The 22,197-nt window shown below is 45.7% G+C and overlaps 1 protein-coding gene across 3 annotated transcripts in view; it reads left to right on the top strand.

Annotated features, from left to right (window-relative positions):
• The first annotated feature begins 2,724 nt into the window (after nt 1-2,724).
• Nucleotides 2,725-22,197, top strand: part of fan1 (FANCD2 and FANCI associated nuclease 1) — a 38,105-nt gene continuing 18,632 nt past the window's right edge. For 2 of the 3 annotated variants that reach the window (XM_072282088.1, XM_072282086.1), the window contains exons 1-6: nt 2,725-3,213; nt 8,602-8,742; nt 9,087-9,276; nt 13,482-13,715; nt 14,980-15,111; nt 16,040-16,148. In XM_072282088.1, the coding sequence (XP_072138189.1) occupies nt 2,739-3,213; nt 8,602-8,742; nt 9,087-9,276; nt 13,482-13,715; nt 14,980-15,111; nt 16,040-16,148 (1,281 nt within the window). In that variant the 5' untranslated portion in view covers nt 2,725-2,738. The remainder of the gene's footprint in view (nt 3,214-8,601; nt 8,743-9,086; nt 9,277-13,481; nt 13,716-14,979; nt 15,112-16,039; nt 16,149-22,197) is intronic. The other variant, XM_072282087.1, reaches the window with a different exon arrangement.

Here is a 22,197-nt window from a genome sequence, read left to right as displayed (position 1 = left end):
CACTGAGCACCATCAGCCAGAAGTTGTGGGATCGCCTGGTGGCCACTGATTTTAATTCCATTTCCTATTCCCATACCGATATGTCAAACCACGGCCTCTTCTACTGTCGCGATGAGGACACACACAGGTTGGAGGACCAATGCCTTATATTCTGTCTGGGTAGCCTCCAACCTGATGGCATGAACATTGATTTCTCAAACTTTTTGTAATGCCATCACTCTCCTTCACCATTCCCCATCCCCTTTTCCCTCTTGTACCTTATCTCTTTGGCTTTCCTCTGGGGCTCCTCCCCCTTTTCTTTCTTCCAGGGTCTTCTGTTCTCTCCTATTAGATTCCCCCTTCTCCAGCCCTGTACCTCTTTCACCAATCAACTTCCCAGCTCTTTACTTCACCCCTCCCCTCCCGGTTTCACCTATCACCTGTGTTTCTCCCTCCCCTCTCCCCTCTCTCCATCTTTTAAATCAAATCCCTATCTTCTTTTTCTCCGGTCCTGCTGAAGGGTTTCAGCCCAAAACATCGACTGTACTCTTTTCCATAGATGCTGCCTGGCCTGCTGAGTTCCTCCAGCATTCTGTGTGTGTTGCTTGGATCTCTGGCATCTGCGGATTGTCTTTTGTTTGTGAATATAGTAAGTACAAGTTTATGTTTAATTGTCATTCAATCATACATAAGTACCCATGAATACAGCCAAATGAAATAGTATTACCCTGGGATCCAGGTGCAAAACAGTACCAACATTCATAAGACATAGGAGCAGAATTGGGCCATTTGACCCATTGAGTTTGCTCCACTATGAAATCATGGCTGATCCTTTCTCCCCTCAGCCCCACTCCCCATTCCCATAACCTTTGATGCTGTGTCCAATCAAGAACTTATCAAGCTCTGTCAAAAATACACCCAATGTCCTGTCCTCCACAGTTGCTTGTGGTAATAAATTCCCCAAATTCACCACCCTCTGGCTAAAGAATTTTCTCTGCATCTCTCTTTCAAATGGACACCCTTCTATTGTGAGTCCGTGCCCCCTTGTGTTAGACCATGGGAATCATCCTTTCCACATCTATTCTCTCTAGGCCTTTCAACATTTGAAAGGTTTCAATGAGATCCCGCTCATCCTTCTAAATTCCAGCGATTACAGATTCAGAGCTATCAAACATTCCTCGCATGATAACCCTTTCATTTCCGGAATCATCCTTGTGAACTGTCCTTGGACCCTTTCCAATACCAGCTCGTCTTTTCTTAGTTGAGGAGCGCAAAACTGTTCACCATATTCAAGGTGAGGCCTCACCAGTGTCTTATAAAGTTACAGCATCACATTCCTGCTCTTATATGCTAGCCCTCCTGAAATGAATGCTAACATTGCATTTACCTTCCTCACCACCAACTCTACCTCCAGGTTAACCTTTAGGGTGTTCTGCATAAGGATTCCCAAGGCCCTTTGTATCTTAGATTTTGGATCTTCTCCCCGTTTAGAAAATAGTCTGCACATTTATTTCTACTACCACAGTGCATGACCATGCATTTTCCAACATTATTTCATTTGCCACTCTTGCCTATTTTTCTAATCTGTCCAAGTCCTTCTGCATTCTACCTGTTTGCTCAACACTACCTGCCCCTCCACCAATCTTTGTATCATCTGCATACTTGCCAACAATGCCACAATTTTCATCATCTAAATCATTGATATACAGCATAAAAAGAAGCAGTCCCAATACCGACCCCTGCAGAACACCACTAGTCACTGGAGCCAACCAGAAAAGGAACCTTTTATTCCCACTTGCTGCCTCCTGCCAATCAGCAAATACTCTAACCATGCCAATAACTTTCCTGTAATACCATCGGCTCTTAACTTGGTAAGTAACCTCATCAGTGGCTCCTTGTCAAAGACATTCTGAAAGTTCAAATATACAACATCCTTTATCTATCCTACTTGTAATCTCAAAGAATTCCAGCAGGTTCGTCAGGTAAGATTTTCCCTTAAGGAAACTATGCTGACTTTGTCCTATCTTGTTCTGTGTTAGCAAGTACTCCATAACGTCATCCTTAACAATTCATGCACAGCACAAGTCACACTTGACCACGAGTCCCTGAATTTTGCCGCAGTCTGCGATGGAAGACAATGTATGGCTTGTTTTCTGCCCAGTGAACACTGGGGGCAGCACCGCACCGTCGCCGGCACTCTGGGGCACGGAGACGGGGTTGATAAGGTCGGATATGGAAAGTTTTTTGAAAAGCTTAGAATCCATGGAATCCAAGAAAAGTTAGCAACCTGGATCCAAAATTGGGCTGGTTATAGGAACAGCATCTACATACCGAGGCTCCTGGATAGGTACATGGAGCTTGGAAAAATAGAGGGCTATGGGTAACCCTAGGTAATCGCTAGAGTAAATACATGTTCGGCACAGCACTGTGGGCCGAAGGGCCTACATTGTGCTGTTAGTTTTTCTATATACTTAGGGAGACTTGGGGTTGTAGCTTGACCAGTCCGTGACCTCGTGTGCGGAAGTCTTTCACGGGAGGAGTTGGGGGGGCTGAATGTAGAACGGTGATTGGTTAAGCAGTGGGTGGGGCGGGGCTAGGTTACCGAGCGGGAGCTCTGAACGGCGAGTTGGTGAAAAGGGCGGGATGCCGTGGCTGGACGACACGTGATTGGTGGATGGGGCGAGCTGGTCTGTCAGGGAAGAGTTGTGATTGGTGGTTGAAGCGAGTTTGTCCGTGGAAGGAGGCGGTGCCTCGATAACATGTCGCCTCCGGAACCGAAGAAGCGGCGATGTCGCCTTTCGCTGCGGGACCGAAGGCTTCGCATCTCGGACGGGGCCGGAAAGGAATTAGCAGCCGGTCGACCGGGCACAGATGACGTCGCGGCGCCGTCCTGTCTCTTGAACAAGTTGTCGCGGCGATACCGACAGAGAAAGGCTGGAGGCGATAGCGCGGATGCCGGGGCCGGTGTTGGTGCAGCCCTCGGTAACGGAACCGATGCCGGAAGCAGGGAGGCAGCGGCCTCCGTTTCCCCCGCCACCTTGGAGGCAGCGGCCTCCGTTTCCCTCGCGACTGGGGAGGCAACCGCTGCCGGAGGCGAGTGGCGGGATGCGGCCGCCCCGCCTTACTACCTGGCGAACTTTCTGATGGTGCTGGACGCGGTGCTGCTGAGCCCGGACGCCGAACTGTTGAACGAGGAGGACAAACACTGGATCCGGATGTTCCGGGGGCTCTCGGGTATAGAGGCGACTGTGAACTCGGGACTAGTGGGTCCCAGGTGACCTGGGCCCTGCTGGGAGCCCGGGCTCTTGGCTTCATCAAGACCAGTGTGAAACAGAACGGCAGGCGGTCTTTGGGGTTATTGGGGCTTTGGAGGAGCTCTCATTTCAGATCTTTGTCAAATTGTACCTTATCCTTTACAGTGCAGTACAGGCTTTCCGTTCTTGCGACCATTTGCCCTATTCCAAGATCAGTTTACCCCTTCCCTTTCACATAACTCAATTTTCTTTAGTCTATGTATCTCTTAAAATTCCCTATTATATCTGCATTTACCACCACCCCTGGCAATACGTTTCACATAGCTATTCTTTGTCTCTTAACGTTTTGTACATTCTCCTTCACTCTAAAGCCCTCCCTTGTTCACCCTATATAGTACTCTAATCCAGGGGGTATCCTGGTCAATCTCCTCTACACTGTTTCTAAAGCTTCTCCATCCTTCCTATAATGCGGCAAACAGAACTGAACGTAATAGTCAAGTTTGGTCTAACCAAAACTTTGTAGAGCTGTAACCTTACCTGCAGCTCTTGAACTCAATCCTCCGATCTGTGAATGCCTACACATCCCACGCCTTCCCTTGTGCTACAAATTTGAAGGGTCTATAGACCTGGATCCCAAGATCTCTCTATTCCTCCACACTGCCAAGAATCCTGCTATTAACTCTGTTGTCTTTAAGTTGGATGTTCCAGAATGAATCATTTCACACTTCCAGACTGAACCTTATCTGCCACTTCTCAGCCTAGCTCTGTATCTGGTTGATTCTGTTCAACTTGCAGTTTGAATCCCAGCAATTGACGAAATGAAACAGTACTTTTTATTAAATACCCTCTCTGTTAGAAAGAAGATTATTATGTTCATGCTTCATGACATTGGACACTATCACATCTCACTCAGAGTGGACACGGCCCAGATTCTAATCCATCAGGCTGAGAGTTTAATGTCCATGTTGGGAAGATTACCGGAGGACTGGAGCATTTTGACAGGGCGAGGACTGAGTTAGGAATAGGCAGTGAGGCTCTGTGCATGAGAAGTCATGTCTCGCAAGCTTAAAGGTGTCATAAAGAAGATTGATGGGTGGTAAATGTTGTTTACACAGATTTTCGCTGTTCGATATGTGCTGTGGTCTATGTCATGGGTGATCATGGTCTTTCCATGACCATGATTTTCCTTGGTAATTTTTCTACAGAAGTGGTTTGCCATTTCTGCCTTCTGGGCAGTGTCTTTTCAAGGCAGGTGACCCCAGTCATTGTCAGATATCTGTTTGGAATCAATGGTCACTTAACCAGGATTTGTGATATGCACCAGCTGCTCATACAGCCATCTATCACCTGGTCCCATGACTTCAGGTGACCCTGATCGGGAGCTAAGCAGGTATTACACCTTGCCCAAGGGTGACCTGCAGGCTAGCAGTGGGAAGGAGTGCCTTACACCTCCTTTGGTAGAGACGTATCTCCACCCCACCATTCGTACAGGTACTTCAGCGAGACTTTTGACAAGGTCCCACGTGGTAGCTGTAAAGTTAGATCACATGGGATGCAGGGTGAGAGTGAAGGAGTCAGAGTGTGACAGTGGTGCTGTGCCGTGCCCCAGGGGACACTGCTGGGGCAACGTTTCATTTCTTGGTGATGATATGGGCAACAATGTGTTTAGTAAGTTTGGTGGGATAGTAGTCAGTGAAGAAGGTTATCTAAGGTTACAACTGGAAGATAGAATTTAACTTGGTAAGTGTGAAGTATTGCATTTTGATTAGTTGAAACAAGGAAGATTTTGCACAGTAAATGGTATAGCTCTGGAGAATGGAGTGTTGTTGAAAAGAGAGACCTGGAGGTCCCTGAAAATGGTAATGGTGCTGACCCTGGCCTTCAACACAGAGTGCAGTGATGGGAGTCATGTTATAAACGTACTGTATTGCATGCATTTCTAGTCTCCCCCAACTGGGAAGCTGGGAAGGGTTAGTGGAACTGGAGGGCTTGAGAGGCTGGGTGCGGTTTCCCTTCAAACGTGTAGAGAGGGGCGAGGATAAGATAACTGCTCAGAGTAGAGGACGTAGATTTAAGGTGAGAGAGGGAAGATATAAAGGGCACCTGAGACAAGTTTTTCACCTAAATGATGGTGAGTATGTTGGAACAGGCTACCAGAGGAATTTGCAGAGGTGTGTACAATCACAGTCTTTAAGACATTTGGACAAATATGTGGATAGAAAAGGTCTGGAGAGGAATGCAGGTAAATAGCACGAGTGCATAGAGACATCTTGTTCAGCATGGATGATTTGGGGTAAGAGCCTGAGCCTGTGCTGTCTAACTGATTCTCTGCATCCTGGAATCAGGAAGCTGATGGTGTGCCAACTGTACATAGTCTCTAGCCTTCTATCACTTGGCATTTTCTGCCCATCTGATACTAAAATGTGTAGGTGTGTGCTTTCACCAGCCCCCTCAAACATAGTAAAGTAAAGGCATCCGTTAGTCTTGCGAGACCATGGATCTACGCCTGGAAAGTCTTCACTCTCCAGGGTGCAGGCCTGGGCAAGGTTGTATGGAAGACCAGCAGTTGCCCATGCTGCAAGTCTCTCCTCTCCACAGCACCAATGTTGTCCAAGGGAAGGGCATTAGGACCCATACAGCTTGGCACCAGTGTCGTCGCAGAGCAATGTGTGATTAAGTGCCTTGCTCAAGGACACAACACGTTCCCTTGGCTGGTGCTCGAACTCACGACCTTCAGGTAGCTAGTTCAATGCCTTAACCACTTGGCCACCTGCCCACACACCCTCCCTCAAACATAGAATTCCAGAATTCAATCTCCCTCTGAATTCAAACAAAATATTTCTTAAATTCTCTCAAAATTTCCTTAAACTTTGATCTTTTGCATTCTCATTGTAAACACTTGATAAACATTTTTTTTCACTATCTCTGCTCCCCAGTTCTGTAGGCACAGCCTCTGCAGCTCCAAGAAAAGCAATTTCTGCAGATATACTGCCTTCTCAGTGTGGATACATACTGGTGAATCTCCTCTACACCCTCTGCAATACAATCACATTCTTCCTGAGGTGTTATGACCAGAACTGGGCACCGTCCTTTAGTTATGGTCAGACTACTGCTTTGTGTGAAAGTGAAGAATGCTGGAAAACACATTGCAGATAGGGGGCATCTGTGGGAAGAGAAACTGTTGATGCTTCATGCTGAACACTCTTCATCAGAATTGTGTGGGTTTTCTCACTTAGACATTTATTTACTTAAAGATACAGTGCAGAATAGTTCCTTACAGCACCACCCAGCAACCACTGATTTAACCCGAGCCTACCCCTAGCCTCATCACAGGACAATTTACTGGTGTGTCTTTGAACTGTGGGAAAACCAGAGCACCCAGAGGAAACACTCAGTCATAGGGAGAACGAACAAACTCCTGCTAGACTTTGTACTCTGCACCCCTTCGTAGGACACGCAAGATCATGGCACACTCTCTTCCTCAAACACAGTTTGCTTGTATTATTGAACATAGAAAAATTTCAGCACAATACAATGCTGTGCCGAACATGTACTTACTTTAGAAATTAAAAGTATAAAGTATAAATTACCCAGGTTCCCCTTAGCCCTCTATTTTTCTAAGCTCTATGTACCTGTCCAGGAGTCTCTTAAAAGACCCTATCGTATTCACCTCCACCACTGTTGCTGGCAGCCCATTCCACGCACTCACCACCCTCTGCATAAAAAAAACTTACCCCTGACATCTTGGTACCTACTTCCAAGCACCTTAAAACTGTGCCCTCTCGTGTTAGCCATTTCAGCCCTGGGAAAAAGCCTTTGACTATCCACACGATCCTCTGCCATTCCAAGGAGAAAAGACCAAGTTCACTCAACCTATTCTCATAAGGCATGCTCCCCAGTCCAGGCAACATTCTTGTAAATCTCCTCTGCACCCTTTCTATGGTTTCCACATCCTGTAGTGAGGCAATCAGAAATGAGCACGGTACTCTAAGTGGGGTCTGACCAGGGTCCTATATAGCTGTAACATTACCTCTTGGCTCCTAAACTCAATCCCATGGTTGATGAAAACCAATGCACAGTATGCCTTCTTAACCACAGTCAACCTGCGTAGCAGCTTTGAGTGTCCTGTGGACTCGGACCCCAAGATCCCTCTGATCCTCCACACTGCCAAGAGTCTTACTGTTAATGCTATATTCTGCCATCATATTTGACCTACCAAAATGAACCACTTTTGTGTTCACATTACAAAAGCAATGTCTTTCACATCTGGAAACCTACTGACCTGTTTTAAATGCAAGTCATAGCTGAGGCTCCACAGTCCACAGAGCTTGAGGATTCTAAACACTCGCCACTCTTTGAAGAACTTTTTCCTGATTTAAGTTGTAAATTGCCTTCCACTTATTTTCACATACCCCTGGGATCCACGGAAGACATCATGCCTGCGAGTGCCATGTCAGAATTGTATACATTTCCAATTTCTTCAGGCTCAGCCTACTCGCTATATGGTCACTCTGCCTTCCCATCTGGGGAATTTTTACACCACTCCCTTTATGGCAAATGTAAGAAGTCTCAAACTGACTCTGGTAGTTTAGATGTTATCCTACCAAGACTCTGTGTGATTGTAGGAGATAATTACTTACCCCAGTAAAGATCAAGATATCATTTGCCTTTCTTAGCTTGCTGGTGTACCTAATTGTTAGCTTTCAGTGACTTGTGTTAAGACAATGAGGCCTCTTAAACAACATCATTTCCCAGTTTTACAGTGTTGCTGTTTTTCCAACTGAAGTGAATTCCCATTCACTGATGCCCCCCTCACCGACTCCACTAGCTGCATCTTCAAACAATTCCAAATTCACTTCCTACTGTTGAATCCATGTTGTCTGTTTGGTCAAATTATTTTTCTGAGTTTCGTTGTACTATATCCTTCATTATAAATTTAAACATTTTCCTCTTCTGATGTCAGACTAATAGGCCAATGGTTTCCTATTTTCTTCCTTTTTCAAAAGGTCACCTTTGCTACCCTCCAACCTGCAGGAACCATTGCTGAATCTTTGGATAACTAGAGCGTCCACTGTCTCTGCAGCCACAGCTTTGAAAAGATAATCAGGCCCTTGTGATTTGTTAGTTCTCATGCTCATTAACTTGCAAATAGTCTTATCTTCACTAATCCTATTTCTTTTATTTCTTTATTTGCACTGATTCCTTGGGTTGTGAATATTTCTTGGAGTTTTCGCCTTCTCCATGAAAACAGACGCACACAGTGTATTTGCTTAGTTTCTCTGCCGTGTCCTTGTACTCAGGATTTAATGTAAATCTTGACTGGGTCTGCTGCTCTTGTTAAAGGCACTGTATTCTCCTTTGTCCTCAGGTGCTGCCCAGAAACTGTATGTGAGGCTTTTCCAACGGAAGCTGAATTGGTTGAGGGTGAAACGACTGGAATATGTTGAGATTGGCCCGGATCTGGTGCCTATCATCAACGAACTGGCCCTCGCTGGCTTGGTTCAGACAGGTAGGTATAGCCACCTCAAGATGGGGAAGCCTTTATTAATCAGGAAGTTCCTGTCATCAATGAGCTGGCCCTCGCTGGCTTACTTCATAGTGCTTTTGAGAAGGGGAATGTCCTCATCTGACTTCCTTCACCTGCTGTGACACTCTTCAATGTACCCACTCCAGCTGCCCCCATCATCTCTACAGTTGCTTGGTGAATTTGTCTGTCTGAAGTGCTTGTTTTCCGGCCCACCTCACTTAAAAGGTCTTGAATTGCTCATTTGGAATGTAAACCAGTCACTGGGGAGTGTCGGAACACATCAACTATCAAGAGTTGTCTCTAACAATGTCCCTTCCCACCCCCAGATGCTGACCTGAACAATGTTTGTGACGCCCTGAGCCTGCTCTCAGCCCCTGAGCTCAAACTGTTGGCTAAGCACTTCCATTTACCAACGCAGAGTCAGAAGTCGGAGGTCCTCAGGTCATTGCTACAACTGGCCAAGCAACGGTCGATCTTCAGCCTGAGCCAGACCCTTGGCCCTTCCATCCTGAGCAGGTTCTCTGATACTCAGCTATCTCACAAGGAAGGGGTGGGATGTGGAAAAGGCGGGATTCCTGCTCCCAAGATTTGTGATGGTTGTGCAGAATTCCTGGACATGAGATATTGGTGTGTGTCGAATAAATGAATGTACTGGTGTTCAGCATGCTCATGCTGGCCAGGGGATGAAAGTCTGAAGTTGTAGCATTTCCCTTTTGTGGGCGACATAACTCTGACACCTGACTCAGTCGGGCAGTACTGAGTGTGTGAAACTGTTGCCGGCAATGATCAGACAGTACACACAGCAGCAAAACTCTGTGAGAAGAGTCTCAGGCTTTAAGGTGGGGGCCAGAGCGGAAGACGATGCAGGTTACACAGAGTGCAGAGTCCCTCATGGGTCAGGAAACGATGCAGGTTACACAGGGTGCAGAGTCCCCCATAGGTCAGGAAACGATGCAGGTTCCTCAGGGAGGAGAATCCCTCATGGGTCAGGAAACGATGCAGGTTCCTCAGGGAGGAGAATCCCCCATGGGTCAGGAAACGATGCAGGTTACACAGGGTGCAGAGTCCCCCATAGGTCAGGAAACGATGCAGGTTCCTCAGGGAGGAGAATCCCCTATGGGTCAGGAAACGATGCAGGTTATACAGGGAGGAGAATCCCCTATGGATCAGGAAAAGATGCAGGTTATACAGGGAGGAGAGACCCACATGGGTGAGCAAATGTTGCAGATTAAACGGGGAGGAGAATTCCTCATGGGACAGGAAACGATGCAGTTAACACGGGGAGCAGATTCCGCCCCCCCACCCATGGATGAGGAAACGATGCAGGATACACAGGGAGGAGAGTCCCCCCATGCGTCAGGAAGCTATGCAGGTTACACTGGGAGCAGAGTTCCAACATGGGTCAGTGAACATAGAATAGTACAGCACATTACAGGCCCTTCGGCCCACAATGTTATGCTGACCCTCAAACCCTGCCTCCCATATAACCCCCCCATCTTAAATTCCTCCATATACCTTGTCTAGTAGTCTCTTAAACTTCACTAGTGCATCTGCCTCCACCACTGACTCAGGCAGTGCATTCCACACACCAACCACTCTCTGAGTAAAAAAACCTTCCTCTAATATCCCCTTTGAACTTCCCACCCCTTACCTTAAAGCCATGTCCCCTTGTATTGAGCAGTGGTGCCCTGGGGAAGAGGCGCTGGCTATCCACTCTAGCTATTCCTCTTATTATCTTGTATACCTCTATCATGTCTCCTCTCATCCTCCTTCTCTCCAAAGAGTAAAGCCCTAGCTCCCTTAATCTCTGATCATAATGCATACTTTCAAAACCAGGCAGCATCCTGGTAAATCTCCTCTGTACCCTTTCCAATGCTTCCACATCCTTCCTATAGTGAGGTGACCAGAACTGGACACAGTACTCCAAGTGTGGCCTAACCAGAGTTTTATAGAGCTGCATCATTACATCGCGACTCTTAAACTCTACCCCTCGACTTATGAAAGCTTTCTTAACTTCCGTATCCACCTGTGAGGCAACTTTCAGGGATCTGTGGACATGTACCCCGAGATCCCTCAGCTCCTCCACATTACCAAGTTTCCTGCCACTTACTTTGTACTCTGCCTTGGAATTTGTCCTTCCAAAGTGTACCACCTCACACTTCTCCGGGTTGAACTCCATCTGCCACATCTCAGCCCACTTCTGCATCCTATCAATGTCTCTCTGCAATCTTCTACAATCCTCTACACTATCTACAACACCACCAACCTTTGTGTTGTCTGCAAACTTGCCAACCCACCCTTCTACCCCAACATCCAGGTGGTTAATAAAAATCACGAAAAGTAGAGGCCCCAGAACAGATCCTTGTGGGACACCACTAGTCACAACCCACCAATCCGACTGTACTCCCTCCACCACCACCCTCTGCCTTCTGCAGGCAAGCCAATTCTGAATCCACCTGGCCAAACTTCCCTGGATCCCATGCCTTCTAACTTTCTGAATAAGCCTACCGTGTGGAACCTTGTCAGATGCCTTTAAAATCCATGTAGATCACATCCACTGCGCTACCCTCATTGGTCACCTCCTCAAAGAACTCTTATCATGCTTGTTAGACACGATCTGCCTTTCACAAAGCCATGCTGACTGTCCCTAATCAGAACATGATTCTCTAAATGCCCATACATCCTATCCCTAAGAATCTTTTCCAACAGCTTTCCCACCACAGACATAAGGCTCACTGGTCTATAATTACCCGGACTATCCCTACTACCTTTTTTGAACAAGGGGACAACATTCGCCTCCCTCCAATCCTCTGGTACCATTCCCGTGGACAACGAGGACATAAAGATCCTAGCCAGAAACTCAGCAATCTCTTCTCTCGCCTCGTGGAGCAGCCTGGGGAATATTCCGTCAGGCCCCGGGGACTTATCCGTCCTAATGTATTTTAACAACTCCAACACCTCCTCTCCCTTAATATCAACATGCTCCAGAACATCAACCTCAGTCATATTGTCCTCACGTCATCAAGTTCCCTCTCATTGGTGAATACCGAAGAGAAGTATTCATTGAGGACCTTGCTCACTTCCACAGCTTCCAGGCACATCTTCCCACCTTTATCTCTAATCGGTCCTACCTTCACTCCTGTCATCTTTTTGTTCTTCACATAATTGAAGAATGCCTTGGGGTTTTCCTTTACACTGCCCGCCAAGCCCTTCTCATGCCCCCTTCTTGCTCTTCTCAGCCCCTTCTTAAGCTCCTTTCTTGCTTCCCTATATTCCTCAATAGACCCATCTGATCTTGCTTCCTAAACCTCATGTATGCTGCCTTCTTCCACCTGACTAGATTTTCCACCTCACTTGTCACCCATGGTTCCTTCACCCTACCATTCTTTATCTTCCTCACCGGGACAATTTATCCCTAACATCCTGCAAGAGATCTCTAAATATCGACCACATGTCCATGTACATTTCCCTGCAAAAACATCATCCCAATTCACACCCGGGGAGGAGAATCCCCCTTGTGTCAGGAAACGATTTAGGTTACACGGGGAGGAGAGTCTCCAATTGGTCAGGAAACGATGCAGGTTACACATGGAGGAGAGTTCCTCTTGGGACAGGAAACGATTCAGGTAACACTGGGTGGAGATTTCCCCCTTGTGTCAGGAAACGATGCAGTTTACACAGGCAGCAGAGCTCCCCCATGGGTCGCGAAATGACGCAGGTTAGACGGGGAGGAGAGTCCCCCAGGTTTCAGGAAATATGCAGGTTACACAGGGAGCAGTGTTCCCCTGTGTGTCGAAACGATGCAGGTTAGACGGGATGGAGAGCTCCCCCATGGGTCAGGAAACGATGCAGGTTAGACCGGGGGCAGAGTTCCTCATGGGTCAGGAAATGATGCAGGTTAGACGGGGAGGAGAGTTCCCACATGGATCAGGAAACGATGCAGGTTAGACAGGGAGGAGAGTTCCCACATGGGTCAGGAAACGATGCAGGTTAGACGGGGAGGAGAGTTCCCACATGGGTCAGGAAACGATGCAGGTTAGACGGGGAGGAGAGTTCCCACATGGGTCAGGAAATAATGCAGGTTACACAGGGAGCAGAGTCCCCCATGGGTCAGGAAACGATGCAGGTTACACAGGGAGCAGAGTCCCCCATGGGTCAGGAAACGATGCAGGTTACATGGGGAGCAGAGTTCCCCTGTGTGTCAGGAAATGATGCAGGTTAGACGGGCAGCAGAGTTCCTCATGTCAGCAGGTCTGGGACATTGTGGAATGGAGCGCCTTCACCCCATCATCTGTACTTTATAATTTCCAGTCAGTCACCTTCTGTAAAGTCACCCTTGTGGGCTTGCAGTCAATCTCTGTATATAGTCTATTTCAAATACTGTTGTGTTTTATAATTTTTTTTGTCTTTTGTATTTTTTATGCTGTATTGAATCATGAGGAACAGTATTAGGTTCTCATTTACACTTGTTTACAGGAAATTACATTGAACAGTCCCGTATCTGGTGGCTTGAAATGGTCAACATGGGCACTTGGCTGATAAGCATTATGTGTGTCGATCAGGACTTGGTCTTGGCCTGAAACATCAACCAGTTATTCCGTTCTATATTTGCATCCAGTAATAATGCTGTTCTCCAGCATTTTGTGTGTGTGGTTCAGGATTTTCAGCTTCTGCAGAATCTCTTGTGTTTCTGAGTGTTTTTCTGGGGTTTGTGTTAACAGGGTGAAGGAGATGGTTGGACAGTGTTTGAGAGTAACTGTGGTTGCTCGTGCTGTGTTTTCACGGCTATTGCTACTTTTCTCTCTGACGGAGCCAACAGATGATGAAGATGCAGCCTGTGGTGGTCAGAACCAACTGTCCACAGTCCTCATGGTCAATATGGGACGAGTCACCTTCCCCAGCTATACTGTCCTCAGGGAGGCGAGAATCTTTCAGCACAGAGAGGATTTGCTCCGGTAATGCCACACTCCAATCCAATTTATTTTGTTATGGATTGATTGAGTTTCCTGGCAAGAAAGTGTATTTTAGGTGGTAACATCTATGTACTTTGATAGTAAATTCACTGTGAGCTGTGATCAGTAACAGAAAAAGCCCTCTTGTAGACAGCAGCAAGAGAGAAATGGTGGCTATGCTGAGACTGACTTTTTCTCGTAGATAAGTGACTCTTGCAGCTGAAAGCAAGAAAGCAAGTTGTGTGGATGACACCAAGTGGAAGACTATTAAAGCTTGCATTGGGATCCGGACTAGATGGAATTTAATGCAGACAAGTGCAAGGTGTTGCACTTTGGGAGGACAAATCAGGGTGGCACCTGTGCAGTGAGCAGTAGGGCACTGAGGAGTAGAGTAGAACAAAGGCACCTAGGAATACAGGTCCGTGATTCATTGTAAATGGAGTCACAGATAGGGTTATACAAAAAGCTTCTGGAACATTACCCTTCATACATGAATGTGTTGAGTACAGGAGATGGGATGTTATGTTGAAGTTGCATAAGATATCGGTGAGGCCTAACTTGGAGTATTATATGCAGTGCTAATCACCTACCTGAAGGAAAGGTATCACGATGACTGAAAGAGTGCAAGGAAAATTTACAAGGATGTTTCCAGGACTTGAGGGCTTAAGTTGTAGGGAAAGGTTGAAAATATTAGGACTTTATTCCTGTGAGCATAGGAGATTGATGGAGATTTGATGGAGCTATACAAAATTATGAGGGATGTAGATTGGGTAAGTACAAGCAAATTTTTTTTTCCACAGAGGTTGAGTGAGACTTGAACATGGGTTAAGGGTGAAAGGTGAAATATTTGTGTCACCTGAAGGGGAATTACTTTTCTCAGAAGGTATGAGTGTGGAACAAGCTGCCATTGGAAGTGATAGATGCGGGTTTTAATCAGGACGTGGTCAGGAGGGTTGTGGTCTAGGTGAGATTATTGCAGAACAGCAGTGTGGCACAGATTGGATGGGCTGAGGTATTTACTACTGAGGTGAGGAGCAATTTCTTCACGGAGGGCTGAAGAGGCACGTTGCTGAATATATTTGAGAAGTTTTTAACATTAAAAATGCATCATGGAGTATAGGGAGAAGGGAGGGCAATTATTTTGAGTGCGGGGAGAGGGGAGGGGTAGCTCTTTTTCAGACAGTACTACATGATGAGCTGAATGGCACATTGCTATGACTCAGACATGTATTGAATGTTCATTGAGAGATTACATGTTGTATTGCAGGTACGATGTGGCCTGTCATGCACTGGCTGAGGTGGGAACAGCAATGGCCAACAAGGCCTGGAGAGAGGCTCTGGAGATTTATAAAGCTGCCAAAAAGACATGGACTGATTTGGAGAAGAGTAGTGACATCAGGTAATGGAAGAGCTCAATACGCTCACACCCAGTATCTCTGCACAGTCATGAGTGTACTGGAAGTAGAGTAGGGTTTGAGGACACAATCTTGTGGGGTACCAGTGATAATCATGGCAAGGCTATTTGTCAGTCTTTACTGATTGCCATCTGTTAGTCAGAAAGTCAAGGATGCAGAAAGAAATGTCAACTCCCAGGGTCCAGAGTTTGGTGATAAATTTGCTTGAAATTATAGTATTGAAGCCAGAGCTGTAGTCAATTAACTGTAGTCAGAGGTAGATGTCGTTACTGTGCAGGTGCTTCAGAGCTGAGTATAGTGCCAGGGAGATGGTGTTTGCCATAGACATGTTTCAGTGGTAGACAAAGTACATTGATGAGGTTGTCTGGAAGGCTTGAGTTGACATGTGGTATGACCAGACTTGAAGCCCTGAGCACTGGGCAGTGGTCGTTAAGGCACGTTATCTTGTACCAGGATGACAGTGCTCTTAAAGCAGGAAAATTCACAAATTAAATATTTGCAAATACCCCCAACAGCTGATTGGCACAGGATCTAAGGCCGTGGCCAAGAACACCATCTGGGCCAGATGCTTGAGAGCATTAACTCTGAAAGCAAGAAGGGATTGGTGGGTCAGGGTGTAGTTTTTGAAGAGTGATTAGTGTTTGGATGTATTTCAGTGGCTGTGTAGCCTGGGCTAAGTGCTGAATAGGATGGGGTTTGTGGACTGAAGCTGCCTGGTTACGATTCCACCAGTCCGGTGTTGTTTGTCTCAGAGAGCTTGTCTCCAGTGGTGCTGCAGGTTTGGGTACAACAAGGACAGGATTGAGACTGTCCTGGGCCAGTTAGGTGGCTTTGAGCCCAGAGTTGCAATTGCCTGTTCTCAGTAAACCTGAGCAATGACGTTTCCCAATGACCGTGTTTGCTTTATTTCAGGTTCTGTCAAGAGCTGCCGGTCTTCCTGCAATGTTTCACTACAGGCTGGGTCTACGCGAGAATTCGCTTCCGAGGGGTTGAAATTCTACAGCGGCTTGATATGTACAAAGTAAAAATACAAAGCTATCAACTCCCAGGGTTTGTTGGGGGCTGGGGTGATCTTGGGACGAAGTCAGGAAGTGAGTGTTGGGCTACAATGGGTCTGTTTTTTTTTTATTAATTTTTTTTATGAGTTTCTACAGAATAAGAAAAAAACCACCAACAAAATGGAGATTTATACAGTGCAAAACCAACATGTCTAATGTAAAGAAAGTAAAGAAAAAGCACCCAAAATAAGTCATATAAAGTTAGTAAGCACCCCACCCTCCCATTGCGCACTCCAAGCCAACCATTATGATATAAAAAAAAGTTAAATCAGAGCTTTTGTCACCACAGAGCTGTGAATATAAAAAGTGTATTGCCTACTACCTAAACTATAGTATATTTCACATCATAAAAGAAACCATAAAAGTTAACCAGAAAAGAAAGCTGGATGTAAGGGACTAAACTACTGAAAGAAAAATGAAGATAAACCTTTAATCTAAAGAGGAGTTATGAAAATAATCAAGAAAAGGTCCCCACACCTTATGGAATTTTATCTCCGAATTAAGAAGTGAACAATGAATCTTTTCAAGGTCTAAGCAGGACATAATGTCTCTAAGCCATTGAGCATGAGTGGGTGGGGCAACATCTCTCCACCTAAGGACTAAACACCTAGCCAAAAGAGAGGCAAAAGACAACGTTCGCTGTTTAGTCGGACTCAAACGCATGTCAACTTCACCCAAAATGCTAGAAAAGAGCAATCGATGGGTTAGATTCTAAATGGCAATTAAGGATATGGGATAAGGTTAAAAAGACATTTCTCCAAAGTTTCTCCAAACTGGGACAAGCCCAATACATGTGGATAACAGAAGCCTCGCCCACTATACACTTGTCACAAAAGGGACTAATATCAGAATAGAACCACGATAATTTGACTTTAGACATATGAGCCCTATGTACAACCTTGAACTGCAAAAGGCAGTGGCGAGCAGATGAAGAGGTTGAGTTAACTGACTTAAGAACTGAATCCCAAACCTCATCGGACAGAGAAATATTTAAATCATGCTCCCAGGTAGTTCTAATTTTATCAAAGGGGGCATGCCAGGGTCTGCTTTAATGAGGAGCTTGGCAACTATGAATCGTGCCTTCTACTATAGGCCTCTTAGCAAATGGAAAAAAAACAGATCAGTAGGGAAATCACAGAAAAGTATAAGAACAATAGGATTGTATGAGTGGAAAATGTTTTCTGCCCAAAATTGACAGGAATTGTCTTAGTACAAGGGGCTTAGGTGGGGCAGAATTTACTAAATACATGCACTAATGTTTTTATAGGCACTATATATGTCTCAAGAAGGTACTCACCTTCCCTTAGAAGTTTTTATGTTTTATTGTTTTACAACATTGAATCACAGTAGATTTAATTTGGCTTTTTTAATGCTGATCAACAGAAAAAGACTTGCGAGTCCAACTGAAAACAGATCTCTACAAACTGATCCAAATTAATTACAAATATAAAACACAAAATAATTGATGCATAAGTATTCACCCCCCCCACCCCCCACCCTTTAATATGACACACCAAACCATCACTGGTGTAGCCAACTGGTTTTAGAAGTCACATGATTAGTTAAATGGAGATCACCTGTGTTCAGTCAAGCTGTTCCAATTGATTGTAGTAAAAATACCCCTGTATCTGGAAGATCCAACTGCTGGTGAGTCAGTGTCCTGGCAAAAACTACACCATGAAAACAAAAGAACACTCCGAGCAACTCCACAAAAAGATTATTGAAAAGCACAAGTCAGGAGATGGATACAAGAAAATTTTCAAGTCACTGAATATCCCTTGGAGTACAGTTAAATCAATCATCAAGATATGGAAAGAATATGGCACAGCTGTAAATCTGCCTAGAGCAGGACATCCTCAAAAACTGAGTGACCTTTCAAGAAGGGGGCAGTGAAGGGGGCAACCAAGAGACTTAGAACAACTTTGGAGGAGTTATAAGCCTCAGTGGCTGTGATGGGAGAGACTGTGCATACGACTGTTGCCCGGGTGCTTCACCAGTCACAGCTTTACAGAAGAGTGGCAAAGAGAAAGGTACTGTTGGGGGAGAAAAAAAACTCCCATGAAATCTTGACTAGAGGTTACCAGAAGGCATGTGGGAGACTCTGAAGTTCTATGGTCTAATGGAAAAATATAGAGCCTATGGGCCATCAGACTACATGCTGTGTTTGGTGTAAGCCAGACACCGCGCATCATCAGAAACACGCCATCCCTACCGTAAAGCATGGTGGTGCTTGCATCATGCTGAAGGGACATTTCACTGCAGCAGACTCTGGAAGGTAGAGAGTAAAATGAACGTAGAAAATACAGAGAAATCTTGGAGGAAAACCTGATGCAGTTTGCAGGAGAACTGAGACTTTGGAGAAGATTTGTTTTCCAGCAAGTCAATGAACCCAACCATAAAGCCAAAGTTACACAGGAATGGCTTAAAAACAACAAAGTTAATATTCTGGAGTGGCCAAGTCAGAGTCCAGACCTCAATCCAACTGAGAATTTATGGCTGGACTTGAAAAGGGCTGTTCATTCGCGATCCCCATGCAATCTGACAGGGTTTGTGCAGTTTTATAAAGAAGAATGGGGGAAGATTGCAGAATCCAAATGTGCAAAGCTAATAGAGACTTATCCATACAGACTCGAGGCTGTGATTGCTGCTGAAGGTGCATCTACTAATGCTGACTTGGGGGGGGATGAGTAATTAGGCAATCAATTATTTTGTGTTTAATAATTGTAATATATTTAGACCAATTTGTAGAAATCTATTTTCACTTTGAAATGAAAGAGTCTTTTCTGTTGAACAGTGTCAAAAAAGCCAAATTAAATCCACTGTGATTCAATGTTGTAGAGCAATAAAGCATGAAAACTTGCAAGGGTGGGAGGGGTGTGAATACTACTTATAGGCACTGTATGTATGTAGAGATTTCGCTGAGCGATGGGGCTGTACTTGACCTAATCTGAGGAAATGAAAGGTCTCAGATGATTGAAGTGTCAGTGGGAAACATTTTGGACACAGTGACTGTGATTCTGTCAGTTTAAATGGGGAAAGCTGATTACAGTTGTATAAAAGAGGACCCAGTGAAAGTAGAGTGTGAGCAGGTACTGGATGGTGAAATGGCAGTGAACAAGTTGGATGTTTGTTTCAGAAGAAGAGAAAGTAAGAGTTCAGTGTTCAGTGAGGGTGGAAGGCAAGATTAGGGAGTTTTGTATAATAAACAAGTTTTGAAGTTTGATCGGGAGGGGTGGAATTGGAAATAAAGAACTGGGATCAAGGGAATATGTGGGGAAAGTAAAGCAGAAGGGAATTAGATGGGCATAAACAGGCAAATAGCATTAAGGAGCTTACAAGGCATTCTGCAGGCATGTGGAAACATTCGAAGGAGAACTAGCAGGAGTTCTGGGCCACATTCCTGTAAGAGTGAAAGCCAAGGGTAACGTGCAGGGAACCCCAGATATCAAGGATTGAATGAAGAGAACATTATGGTAGATAGAGGGAATTATGCCAGATGGAGAGGCCTGTCAGGAATGTAGAAGGGTAGGGAAATGCTCAAAAAGACTAGGAGGGCTGTCGAAATATCACTGCCAAACAGGATCGAGGTGCAGGGGAAACCCTCTCTCACTAATTTGTTTGAGTTTTGTACAGGAGAGGTTTAGGTTTCTCTTGAGGAGGAGGATTGAGGGACCAGGGTGCATCGTGGGATAGTGTTTTGCCCTATGAGGGGAAATAGAATAGACTATTTTGATGCTTGCAAAAGACTGGATATCTTAGATAGGAAAACTAGCTTGGGGAGAGATTGGATAGGCTGAGTGGGTTTTCCCTGGAGAAAGGAGGCTGAGTGACATGATAGAGGTAGATAAAACTGTAAGGGGTATAGACACGGGATTCTGTAGATGTTGGAAATTCAAAGAGACACACACTCACACTCACACTCACCCTCCCTCCCTCCCTCATCAGGTCTGGCAACATCTATGGAGGAGAATAAACGGGCAATACACATTGGGACTGGAAAGGAAAGGGGAAGATGCCAGAATATGAAGGTGGAGGATAGGTAGAAGATGATTGGTAAAGCCAAGTGGGTGGGGGAAGGTGGAGGAAGTGATAGGTGGAAAAGGTAAAGGGCAGAAGAAGGAAGAATCTGGTCAAAGAGGAGAGTGAATTATGGGAGAAAGTGAAGGAGGAGGGGACCCAAGGGGAGTTTATGGGTAGATGAGAAGAGAAGAACTAAGAGAGGGGGCAGAGTTGAGAATTGAAGAGGGAGGGGAGAAATTACTGAAGAATCAGTGTTCATGCTATCCGGTTGGAAGCTAACTAGACAGAATGTGAGGTATGCACGAGAGTGGTCTCATTGCGGCAGAAGAGGAGGCCGTGGACCGAAGTGTCAGCACAGGAAGAGGATAGGAGTTAAAAAGGTTGGCCTCTGAAAAAATCCTGTACAAGGAGCCAAGGTACTTGACACAGTAGTCCCCATATTGTTGAGTGTGAAGACCAGTTCTGCCAGACGGAGGAGGGGAACTGGCCAGGAAACTCAACAATTTCTCTTTTGGCTTCTCCCACTTCCTCCAAACTCAAGGGGTAGTCATGGGCCAAGCTACGCCCGCCTTTTCATTGGCTACATGGAAGAGTTCATGTTCCATGCCTTCGCTGGTAAAGCTCCCCAACTCTTTCTGCGCTGCATTGGTGCCGCTTTATTCATCCGTGCTGAGTTCATCAGTTTCATCAACTTTGCCTCCAGCTTCCACCCTGTGCTTAAATTCACTTGGTCCATTTCTGACGTCTCTCTCTACTTTCTCAATCTCTGGGGGCAAATTGTCAACCAACAGCTTTTATAAAACCGATTCCCACACTATCTTGACTATACCCCTTCCTATCTTTCTCCTGTAAAAATGCTATTCCCTTTTCTCAATTCTTTTGGGTCTGCCACATCTATTCCCAGGATGGGGCTTTCCTTTCCAGGACATTGAGATAAAGGACAAAGGTTTCCTTCCCCCACCATTGATGCTACCTCCATTTACTGGACATCCGCCCTCACCGTATCTTTCCGCACACTAACAGGAATAGAATTCCTCTTATCTTCAGCCATGAGTCTCTGCTTCCAGCAGTCATTTTCTGCAACTTCTGCCATTTCCAAAGGGACCCCACAACTGCCCCATCCCCCCAAAATCTCCTCTTTCCACAGGGCTCACACCCTCTGTGATTTTCTTGTCCATTTGTCCTTCCCCACTAATCTGCCTCCTGGCAGTTATCCCTGCAGGCAGCCTAGGTGCTGTACCTGGCTATTCACCTTCCTCACCTCTATTCAGGGCCCCAAGCAGTCCTTCCAGTTGAGGCAATAGTTCATCCATGAATCTGTCAGGGTTGTCTACTGTATCCGGTGCTCTTGATGCAGTCTCCCCTACACCGGTGAAACTTGACATAGACTTGGGTACACCTCATCAAGCACCTTTGCTCCATCAGCAAAAAGCAAGATTTCCCGGTGGCCAACCATTTTAAGTCCTATCCCATTCCCGTTCATGGCCTCCTCTTTTGCCATGATGAGGCCAGTCTCAGGTTGGAGGAGGAACACCTTGTAGTTCATCTAGGTAGCCTCCAACCCTCTTCCTTCCCTTTCTCCCTCCTAGTTCACTTTCCTCTCCTATCAGATTCCTTCTTCAACCCTTACCTTTTCCTCCTATCACCTTCTAGCCTCTCACTTCATTCTCCTTCCCCCATCCACCTGGCTTCACCAATCACCTTCTAGCTAGTGCTCCTTCTCCTCCTCCTCCCACCTTATTTTGGTATCATCCCCCTTCCTTCCAGTCCTGATGAAGAGTCTCAGCCTGAAACATCAATTGTTTAACTATTTCCATGTATGCTGCCTGACTCCTCCAGCAGTTTGTTTATGGAGATACAGTGCAGAATATGCCCTTCTGGCCCTTTGAGCCATGCAGCCCAGCAGTCCCCTGATTTAATCTGAGCCTAATCATGGGACAATTTACAATGACCAATTGATCTAGCACTAGTATGTATTTGGACTGTGGGAGG

The sequence above is a fragment of the Mobula birostris genome, chromosome 18, assembly GCF_030028105.1.
Source record: "Mobula birostris isolate sMobBir1 chromosome 18, sMobBir1.hap1, whole genome shotgun sequence".
Lineage (NCBI taxonomy): Eukaryota > Metazoa > Chordata > Chondrichthyes > Myliobatiformes > Myliobatidae > Mobula > Mobula birostris.
Note: the sequence above shows the minus strand (reverse complement) of the source record. Positions and strands in the feature narration are given on the sequence as shown.